Source organism: Oenanthe melanoleuca, chromosome 18 (assembly GCF_029582105.1).
Source record: "Oenanthe melanoleuca isolate GR-GAL-2019-014 chromosome 18, OMel1.0, whole genome shotgun sequence".
Classification (NCBI taxonomy): Eukaryota; Metazoa; Chordata; class Aves; order Passeriformes; family Muscicapidae; genus Oenanthe; species Oenanthe melanoleuca.
In genome coordinates, this window is record NC_079351.1 from 2360250 (window position 1) to 2371072 (window position 10823).

At 48.4% G+C, this 10823-nt stretch overlaps 1 protein-coding gene across 3 annotated transcripts in view; it reads left to right on the forward strand.

Annotated features, from left to right (window-relative positions):
- Window positions 1–9472, forward strand: part of LOC130260354 (ATP-binding cassette sub-family A member 10-like) — a 29227-nt gene extending 19755 nt beyond the window's left edge. For all 3 annotated transcript variants that reach the window (XM_056505646.1, XM_056505647.1, XM_056505648.1), the window contains 13 exons: window positions 942–1010; window positions 1393–1484; window positions 1919–2039; window positions 2354–2471; window positions 2933–3024; window positions 3354–3526; window positions 5735–5810; window positions 6029–6123; window positions 6553–6672; window positions 7480–7620; window positions 8246–8325; window positions 8405–8460; window positions 8964–9472. In XM_056505646.1, coding sequence (XP_056361621.1) covers window positions 942–1010; window positions 1393–1484; window positions 1919–2039; window positions 2354–2471; window positions 2933–3024; window positions 3354–3526; window positions 5735–5810; window positions 6029–6123; window positions 6553–6672; window positions 7480–7620; window positions 8246–8325; window positions 8405–8460; window positions 8964–9062 — 1332 coding nt within the window. In that variant the 3' untranslated portion in view covers window positions 9063–9472. The remainder of the gene's footprint in view (window positions 1–941; window positions 1011–1392; window positions 1485–1918; window positions 2040–2353; window positions 2472–2932; window positions 3025–3353; window positions 3527–5734; window positions 5811–6028; window positions 6124–6552; window positions 6673–7479; window positions 7621–8245; window positions 8326–8404; window positions 8461–8963) is intronic.
- The last annotated feature ends 1351 nt before the right edge of the window (window positions 9473–10823 follow it).

Sequence of the window (10823 nt, forward strand, 5' to 3'; positions counted from 1 at the left end):
CAAAATCTGGGGGTAACTGCCCCAAGGTCTGGAGGTAACTGCACCAAAATTTGGGGGTAACTGCCCCAAGTCTGGGGGTAACTGCACCAAAATTTGGGGGCAACTGCAGGCTGCAGTCTGGGAAGGCTCATCCTGGGTGGGATTTTCCAGAGTGCATCGTTAGGAGACAGTTTCAGCTCAGATCTCATTTTCCCAGCTGTTCATTAGGGCTGGGGGTGACTTCTTGTGCAGCTGTGACTGTGGATTAGGTTAAAAACTCTTAATACTTTCCATGCAGAGTCATGGAATGGAATCATGGAGTGGGTTGGTTTGGAAGGGACCTTAAAGCTCATCTCATCCACCCCCTGCCATGGGATGGGGACACCTTCCACTAGACCAGGCTGCTCCAAACCACATCCAAGCTTTGGACAATGCCACAGAATCAATCAGCATGGCTTGGCCAATCCTAAGAGAAAATCTGAAGACATGGGGAAAAAAAAACCTGAGTGAGAATTTGGGATACTCACAAGGGGGCTTTGCTCCATGTCAGCTGAGGAAGGTGGTGGAAAGTCAGCTGAGAATTTAACAAAACCCCCCAGCTACGTGCAGCACTGTTGATAAATGATAAATCCCTCAGGGCTGGAGTCCAAGGAGCAGAGATTCCCCCTCTGTCCTGTCCCACTCACCTCTTCTCTCTGGGAGCCAAAGCAGAGATGTTTCCTGGGTCAGGACATCTGGGGATGTCTGCTCCATGTACTGAGAGCTGTGACATGTTCTGGTGTAGGACCAGGGCTCCCAAAGCCAAACATCTGTATCTGCTCATCTGCATGCTGCATGTTTGGGGAAAATCAGAAGTTTTGCAGATTTTTCAAAGCATTTTTGGACATTACTGCATTACCCAGAATGATACTAAAGAATTGCACATCTTCTTTGAGTGGTTTTTTTTTTTTTTATTGTTACAGATTTTCATGGGGGACACTGAGAAGTTTGGTTCGGATTCAGACAGTCATGTCCTGTTCGCTGTCTTTGCAGTAAGAAAACATCTACCACTGCTTTTATTGAGGAATGTGGGTTCCCTAAAGCCCCTCCTCAGGTGTGAGGCAGCAGGAGGAGGATCTGGGTGGGTCTGGATGACATTTCACCCGTTGTGCTAAAACAATTTCACGCCTTTGAAATGGGGAAAGCAAAATGAAATTAGCCCAGACCACCTCATGCTGTCCTGTTATTTTATGAATTGGGGTTTTTCTGCCCTTAGTGCTTTCTGCAGTGGTGGTCACCCTGAATTTCAATGTTAATGAGCTCCATTTTCACATATTATTTCCCCCAGGTGCTTTTTTAGCACTGCCACACCTCAGTGCCAGCTCTGGTGGGAGGCAGGGCAAGGCTGTTAATGTGGCAACCTCTGTTTTTCAGCCTTACCTCCACTCTGTGGTGTTCATCCTTCTTCTTCGTTTTCTGGAGTTAAAATATGGAAAAGCAGTGCTGAGACGGGACCCAATATTCAGGTTTGTATAAACACACTTGCAATGTGAGATCTAAACTCCTACCCCACTGCTTCTCCTTGAAAATATCATTGCATTTGCGTGCCTATTTTTAAATATATTTTTTTAAACTGGTGGTTTTTTATAATTTAAATAGCCCCTTAAATACTGCAGCGGTTTGATAATATAAAACCAGCTTTTAAGTTATTTAGTACCTCCACAGGATGTTGCCTGTGCTGTGGGATGTACCAACTTCTTTTTCGGTACAAAACAAAGATTATAAATGTCATCACTATCATCATCATCCCCTACAATAAGAATAATGATGGTGATATTAATAGTAATAATTATAGTATAAATTCAATCCCAGGGAAATTCACTCTCGGTCTAGGTGAAATGCACTGGTGGAGAACAAAAGTAAAGAACAAAATCCTGAGCTAAATCTGGTTGGATTTCAGGATTTCCCCAAGAAGAGAAAGTGGCCAGCAGCCCCCCAAGGTGCTCGAGGAGGAGGATGAAGATGTCAGAGCTGAAAGGGAAGCAGTGAGAAATGCTGTGGTGGCTCCGAGGCAGGGGGAGGTACCCTGAGTTTTGTCCTTCTTGTTTTGTTTGATTTTCTACCTGGTAAAGCACAAACCAGTGCAGGTCAGTGCTCTGGCTGTGTTGTTCTCATTGGGAAAATCAAAATCCCTAAAGTGGGAGTTCCATCAGGAGAAGAAAGCTCTTGAGAGGAGCCTGGACAATAAAGTGTCCTGTTGCACCTCACATTCCTGGTGAACTGTAAAACAAAGATCTTCAGAAGGTTTTCTGCCTTTTTCATGGAAAAATATAACTGAAGGATTCGTGCTGTCCAAGATTATAAATGAATCTTGCTTCCTCCTCCTCACTTTCAGAAATCAGTCATTATAGTCAACAATCTGTGCAAGGAATATGAAATAAAGCAAGCTGGCTCATTGTTTAAGAAGAAGAAGAAAACAGCCACCAAAAACCTTTCCTTCTGTGTTAAAAAAGGTGAGAAATGGGACTGTTCTCCCAGACCTGTGTTGAACCCTGAATTAATTCCCTGTACATTCTCAGTTACCTGAGCAAGGAAGGAAAGTCAAATCTATTTGTTCTGTTGTTAAAGCACCTTCAGTCTGGGCTTGATGTGCTAATGGTGCATCCTATTAATGACCTATGACTGCCCATTATATAAAATAAAGATAAAATAAAGAAAAAATAAAGGTAAAATAAAGATAAAATAAAGATAGATAAAGATCCTGGGGAGAGGAGACTACTTTAGCAGTGGCTCCTGGGAGCAATTCACAGCATCAGTTTAAGTGGAAATCTAATGGGTTCTCTGAGCATGTATTTTATACAATAAAACTATTTATTTTATATGGCCTTTGATATTACTGTGCTGGCTTTTCTATTTTTTTCATTTGTGGAACTGTGCATGATATATTTCTTGAAATTATGTGTATTGCTTGCAGGAGAAGTGTTGGGACTTCTGGGGCCCAACGGAGCAGGGAAAAGCACAGCAATCAAAATGATCACTGGAGAGACAGCCCTGACTGCTGGGCAGGTAGGAGACACCTGGGGACAAGGGATGGATCCACAAAAATCCAAACCTTGCACATAGGCTAAGCTATCATTTTTATCTAGGCTGCAGTTTTTTCAGAGCATTATTAGTGACCGAGGTTTTAATCGTGCTGTTAAATTAAGATGATGGTGATGGTGATGGTGACTTGTAATTTTGACAAGCTGTTGCATCTGCCCTAATTGCCATATTTAATTGCCAAATCTGCCCTAGTTGCTATGTTTATATTTAAGAACAGTGTGAGATCACTCCCTCAGTGTGGGTTTCCTCACCTGAACCCCACAATCTGAACCAATGCCCATTCTGTTGTGCAGGTGCTGATGAAGAGGGGGGATGGAGGAGGCTCCCAGGAGCAGGCTCCTGCATTCCTGGGGTACTGCCCCCAGGAGAACCCCCTGTGGCTGGAGCTGACCCCGCAGCAGCACCTGAGGCTCTACGCGGCCGTCAAGGGGCTGCGCCGGGAGGACACGGCTGCAGCTGTGCACAGGTACAGGGTCAGACAGGTATAGGTACAGGGTCAGCACAGATCAACGTACAGGGTCAGCAAGGTACAGGGTCAGCAAGGTACAGGGTCAGCACAGGTACAGGTACAGGGTCAGCATGGTACAGGTACAGGGTCAGCACAGGTACAGGTACAGGGTCAGCATGGTACAGGGTCAGCAAGGTACAGGGTCAGTACAGGTACAGGGTCAGCACAGGTACAGGTACAGGGTCAGCACAGGTACAGGGTCAGCATGGTACAGGGTCAGCACAGGTACAGGTACAGGGTCAGCACAGGTACAGGGTCAGCACAGGTACAGGGTCAGCATGGTACAGGGTCAGCACAGGTACAGGGTCAGCAAGGTACAGGGTCAGCATGGTACAGGTCAGCACAGGTACAGGGTCAGAACAGGTACAGGGTCAGCATGGTACAGGGTCAGCATGGTACAGGTACAGGGTCAGTACAGGTACAGGGTCAGCACAGGTACAGGTACAGGGTCAGCACAGGTACAGGGTCAGAACAGGTTCAGGGTCAGCACAGGTGCAGGGTCAGCACAGGTACAGGGTCAGAACAGGTACAGGGTCAGCACAGGTACAGGGTCAGCACAGGTACAGGGTCAGCACAGGTACAGGATCAGCACAGGTACAGGGTCAGCATGGTACAGGGTCAGCACAGGTACAGGTACAGGGTCAGCACAGGTACAGGTGGGAGGGTCAGCACAGGTACAGGGTCACCACAGGTACAGGGTCAGCACAGGTACAGGGTGGGAGGGTCAGCACAGGTACAGGGTCACCACAGGTACAGGGTCAGCACAGGTACAGGGTGGGAGGGTCAGCATGGTACAGGGTGTGAGGGTCAGCACAGGTACAGGGTGGGAGGGTCAGCATGGTACAGGGTGTGAGGGTCAGCACAGGTACAGGGTCAGCACAGGTACAGGGTGGGAGGGTCAGCACAGGTACAGGGGAGGGAGGGTCAGCACAGGTACAGGGTGGGAGGGTCAGCATGGTACACAGGGGCGCTGGGATGGTGTCATGATCCCCTCAACCTGAGCTAAAGTCATGATGGTTGGTTCGACCCCACGGTGCAAAAGACAAAAGGCAAGAGACTCAGGGTTGCTCAGCAGAAAGCAGCAATGCAGTTTATTGCGTGTAACAATTCAGTTTTGTGATAGAGAGAGAGACAGAAAGAGATAAAGGAAATGAAGTGAAAGGGGAGAGAGAGAGAGAAAGAGTGGGAGAGAGAAAGGATGGGATGTAGCTACCAACAGACAGGACACATCCTCGTGGTTGTCTGACGATAGATGCGTCTTCAATCTGTTGGGGAGAAAGAGATCTCAGAGTCTTCTTTAAGAAAGTCACTTTTTATAGTCCTTTTCCAAAGTGAGAGGCCTCTGGACAAAAGCTGGGGAGATTTATGGACTGTTGCATGCAGAGATTGTCACTCCATGAAGCAGATGCTATAGGCAGGTGCTATAAGCAGTACCCTGCTGAGAGCAGCACCATGGCAGCACCAGGCACAGCTACAAACAGTCCTGGGCAGCACCAGGCACAGCTACAGACAGTCCTGGGCAAGCATCCACCTTGGCCAGGCCAGAACTCAGGTCCAGAGTGAGTGGTGGGGTCTGGGGTCTCAGTCTGTGGTGATGGTCGTGAGGCAGATCAGAGAAACTTTGGATGACTCTGACAGATGGCCCCTGTCCCACCCCCCAGCCATAGGGAGGGCACCAGGGAGTGAGAATTCAGAGGAAACCTTGCAAGGAAATCGGGAAATCAGCTGCAGAAGTGCTTTTGAGCTCAGTGCTGTGATTTAGTGAGCGTTAAGAAAACCTCCAATTTTCCTAAGTGCATTTGGTGGGGATAAATTTGCCACTAATGCCCTTTTAAGAATGTTGTCTTCAGGCAGCTTTTCTGCAGTCTCTGATGTTAGAGTTTGGCACCACAAAAAAGGGTGCTTAGCTGACACTGGCAAGGGGGGGATGGATTCCTAATGCTGTTGACACTGATGGTGGGTTTAGAAAAGAGCTTGTGGCTTATTCAGTGCACTCTGCTTCAAACAGTCACTTACATTTTAATAACACAATAAATGTTTAATGAACACAAGCAGGAGTCAAGAGCAAGGGGAGAAAAGTTCCTTTTTCTTGTCATTTTGGGAACCCTTGGTGAGAGCATTGATTTGGAATAATAAAAATGTTCTTTTTTTTCTTTTTCCCTGCAGAATTGTGATTGCTCTGCAGCTTCAAGACTACTTAAACAAAAAAGTCAGAAAATTACCTGCTGGGATAACCAGAAAGGTGTGTTTTGGGTGACCTATAATGGGTGATGCTCAAGCTCTAATTAAAACTCTCCTCACTGAGTGGAGAGACCAACCTGTGCCCTGAGCCAGCGGGCAGAGCCTCACATTGGGTAGGGTGGTGGGGCCTTTCCCAAACCTGCATTTCCCATAAATGAGGAGCTGTGTGGGCACAGCTGGGTGTGCAGGAGCTTGGCTGAGCCCTTCTCTGTGTCCCAGCTGTGTGTGGCACTGTCCATGCTGGGCAACCCCTCCGTGCTGCTGCTGGACGAGCCCTGCACTGGCATGGATCCCAACGGGCAGCGCCGTGTCTGGTGAGCAGCAACGGGGCCACCACCCTGGGGGAGGGCTGGGAAGCCAAAAGGAGATGTTGGGATTTACCTGAGAAGGGTTTTACCCCATCCACAGGCAGTGCTGGGCCTCACCTTACAATGGTTCTCTTGGAAAATGCGTTTCTTGTCTCTCTCTCACTCAGGAGAGAGAAAAACTATTTTACCTTCATTGTTTTTGCAAGATTTAGGACAGTCCTGGATGGGATTTGGGAGAATTCAGAAAGAGATTCGAATCAAAAGTATTTTTTGTCATTATTTCAAAGCATTACCATGTGTTCATCAATCTGAAATTACAGCACATGAAAATTTTATTCTAATTTTAGGGGAAAGGCATTTGGATGGATACAAGAACAATGTGTGACATTTCTAGATTTTTTTTTTTATCTTTTATTTTTCACTCTGATCGCTCAGGAAAGCAATCCGGGATGCCCTGAAGGCCAAGGAGTCAGGAGCCATCCTGACCACGCACTCCATGGAGGAGGCAGAGGCCGTGTGTGACCGTGTGGCCATCCTGGTGTCCGGCCAGCTCCGGTGGGTGACAGCTCAGGGCTGCTCCTCCAGCCTCAAGTGTGCCATGGTTTCCCTCTCAGGGAGTGCTGGAGTCACTGAGTCAGGGGTCTCTCTGAATCCTTCAGAGAGAAATCAGAGTGCAGGGATTGAATTAAAGCCTTTGGATGGGTTGAAGTATATTAAGCCACTCACACATAAAGCAGACATTTAAGTAAGTCAGTAATTTTAGGGTGAGTTCTAATGCTTTTAGTGAGTGAAGGGTTTCAAATGCCAGAGTAGCAGAGCAAGTTCTAGTGAAGGTTGAAAACACACTGATATCTTCAGTAGAGGCTCCAGGCCCACAGTTGTAGACAGTGCTTAGACATAATAGAGCTATAGTAAGAATATTGCTGACATTTCTTAGATAGAACAAGATAGAGTGTATGTGTAGTTCTATAGGTAACCTGGTGTGCTAAGAAACTGGAATTCTAATAGGTTAAGGAGTGATGGTCTGAGCTTGTGTCTCAGCTTGTTGGAAAAATCCTATATAAGAGTTTGTATTGGGGAGAGTTGGTGATTTTAGCCATTCTGGCTTCTAGCCATTCACTTATTGCCATTGCTTCTGCCATTGCTTTTTGCTATTGCCTTTTGAGGCTGACGTTCTTTGTAATAAGATGTGCTTTGTAATAAATAACCTTTTTAACTATTAGCTGCTTTGCTTATTTAAGATAACCCAAGGAAGCAGGAGCCAAGAGCTCTGGAGTTGGTGCCACAGAGCAGCAGAGGTCAGAGAGCCTCAAGGAAGGAGCAGAGGTGACAATGGTTTCACTGCCATTGCTGTTCCTGCAGGTGCATTGGCTCCATCCAGTACCTGAAGAACAAGTTTGGTAAAGGATACCTCCTGGAAATCAAGGTCAAGGATGCAGAGAGCACTGATGTCCTGCACGCTGAGATTCTGAAGATTTTCCCAGGTGCAGCCCGCCAGGAGAGGTAACTGTAAAATATGGGATGGGGAGTGGTTCAGCACTGCCTCATGCCTGAAAACACACCTGATGTATAAAATATGGGATGGGGAGTGGTTCAGCACTGCCTCATGCCTGAAAACACACCTGATGTATAAAATATGGGATGGGGAGTGGTTTCAGCACTGCCTCATGCCTGAAAACACACCTGGAGTGATGTATAAAATATGGGATAAGGAGTGGTTTCAGCACTGCCTCATGCCTGGAAACACACCTGGAGTGATGTATAAAATATGGGATGAGGAGTGGTTTCAGCACTGCCTCATCCCTGTAAACACACCTGATGTATAAAATATGGGATGAGGAGTGGTTTCAGCACTGCCTCATGCCTGGAAACACACCTGATGTATAAAATATGGGATGAGGAGTGGTTTCAGCACTGCCTCATGCCTGGAAACACACCTGGAGTGCTGGCCAGGCACAGGGTCTCAGCTGGAGAGGGATGAACAGATCCCTAGGGGGGATCTGATTCCATCATCCCACCACATCCAGCCCTCCTGTGATCCCAGCTGCAGGACACCCATACATCCATAAAGGTTTGACCCCAGAACTCATCACAGAGCAGGATTCACCTTTTCTTCTGTTTCCTCAAGGTTCCCCTGTTTGCTTGTCTACAAGGTCCCAATGAAAGATGCACTGCCCCTGTCCCAGTCCTTCTCCAAGCTAGAGGAAGGTAAGAGCAAAGCCAGCTGAATTTTGGAAAGGCAGAACAGCAACTGCTCCATTTCAACGCCCTTCCCATTTCTCCACAGCCAAACAGAGCTGCAGCCTCGAGGAGTACAGCTTCTCCTTGAACACTCTGACTCAGGCAGGTGATTTTGATTTGTGCTGGGAAGGCAGGAGCAGGGACAAAACCTTCAGCCGAACCCAGGCTGGAGCAGTGGCAAAAGGCAGCTCCACCAAAAAACTGCCTGAGGGTGGTGGGTGAGGGGTTCTCTGCTGGTAAAGGGGTGGGAAATGGCTTGGGGCTTTTACTGCTGGGATTTTGCCTGGTGGGAACAAGTCTGGATGAAGTCCCAGACCCCACTTGGCTGAGAAAGGCACACAGCACACCCAAGCATGGAAACAGCAGATTATTTATTGCTGCTTGCACAAGGCTGGTGGCAAATCAATCCATTGGTGGGGAAAACCTGTCTGGAAATACCTCCAGGCAGGTGATGCTGTCTGGTGTTTCCAGAGAGCACAGGGGGCTCAGCTCCTGCTCCCCTGCTCCCCTCAAAAACCTCTCCACACTCTCCCAGGGCTGCAGAGCTGTGCCTCCTGCACAGGAGCATCACAGAGAAATAACTTGCATTAACTTGCCCCTTCCAGGTGTTTCTGGAGCTCTCCCGAGAGCAGGAAAAGGATAATTTTGATCTGACTTTGGATGGGACTTTTGACTGGAAGCAGCTGCAGCAGGAGGACTGTTAAATGCTCATTTCTGCAGTGCTCAGTATTAACCACACTGCACACATTTCCTGCCACTCCCAGTGCACCAGGGAGAGGGGAACAGGCTCCTCTCTGATGCAGATGCTCCTCCTGCACTCTGCAGGTCCCAGCCCTGCTCCAAGCTGCCCTTGGTAAAACAGTGCTCTGGTGAGAGCTCTAAGCCAGGCAGGATGAAGCAGAAGGACAGAAAGCTTTGCAGAAAGAAGGGTCCTAATCCATCTCTGGAGGTCAAATCTCTCTGGATCTGGGTGCATCAGGGAATCTTGGACATGCTGCCACCTCCTGGGTTCCTGTCCCACCAGTGTCTGGGACTCTGTGCCTACAAGGTGTTCTTACTGGAATTTGCACTCTGTTTTTATACCCTTCCAATAAATGTCTCTATAGGAACTGCAGTTCCATCCTCACCTGTCATCATTGCTGGGGACCCTCAGGAGCAGCTCCAGCTCCCTCCCCTGGCCATGGGGATGCTGCAGAGGGCAGGGAGGTGTTTACCTGGCTCAGCAAATGCTCAGCCCCACCCTCCCTCCACCCTGGGATGGGAGCTGTCAGTCCTTCCCCTGGAAACCACCCAGGTGGAGAAGAGAAGGTTCCAGGGATTCCTAGGAGCACCTTCCAGTAGCCAAAGAGAGCTGGAGAGGGGCTTTTTACAAGGCAAGGGAATGGTTTCAAACTGACAGAGAGCAGGTTTAGACTGGATATTGGGGAAAAATTCTTCCCTGAGAGGGAGGTGAGGCCCTGGCCCCATCCCTGGAAATACTCACAGCCAGGTTGGATTTTGTTTGGAATAACCTGGTCTAGTTAAAAGTGACCCTGCTCACTGCAGAGGGGCTGGATTGGATGGCCTTTAATGGTCCCTTCCAACCCAAATTATTCAGTGACTTCCCTCCTTTTATCCCTGTGCCCAGCTCATTTGCAAAGGTTAAAGCTCTCACAGAAGATACTCAGTTCTCTCCACGCAGTCCCAGTGGTGGCTGTGTTGCAATCTCTACTTGTGCACATCCCACACTCAGCTGCAAACCATATTTTGGCAGTTGGAGGACACATCTTTAGAGCCACCCTGGTTGTTTCCCTCCTGCTTGCACAACAGCTCCCTTCTTCTCTGCCCCCTGAGAAACGGGCAGGTGGGGTCACCAAACATCTGTGCCACTGTTCACACACTCAGCTCTGGGAAATGGAGACTCTCTGCAAGGACAGGGTTTTATTGGGGCTCTGGAGAGCTCAAGGCACGAGCCTCCAGAGATAAATACCATTTATATCACCCCTTGCTGTTGGATGGTTTTTCCTCAGCACTCTGTGGTTTGTGCCTCTGCAGATGCAGAGGGATGGGGCTCTGAGTGGCTCTGTGAATCCACTGGCTCCCCTCTGCTCTGTCCTCTCTGTCCTGCTCTGACACACAGAAGTTCTGGGAAATCCCTTTGCCACCCAGCATGATGGGACCTGCTCCCATTGCATGGTGTAAAGGCTCAAACAGCACCAAAAAACAAAAGCAAACAAGTCCTGTCCCAGAGAGAGCATCTCTGGAGCTGGAGAGGGAAGAGGAATTCCTGCTGCCACCACTTGTGCTGTTGTTTCTTCCAGGGAGCCACCATCCTCCTGTTCCACAGACCTGACTGATTTCTCCCCCTGATATTTAACATTTTCCATTGCAGAGCAAGGTGAAGCAATCAGAGCTTGCTCCATCACCTCATGCACAAGAAGGAGAAGGGAAAAAAACCCCCAGAGAGGAGCTGGGGCTTTGCCTCA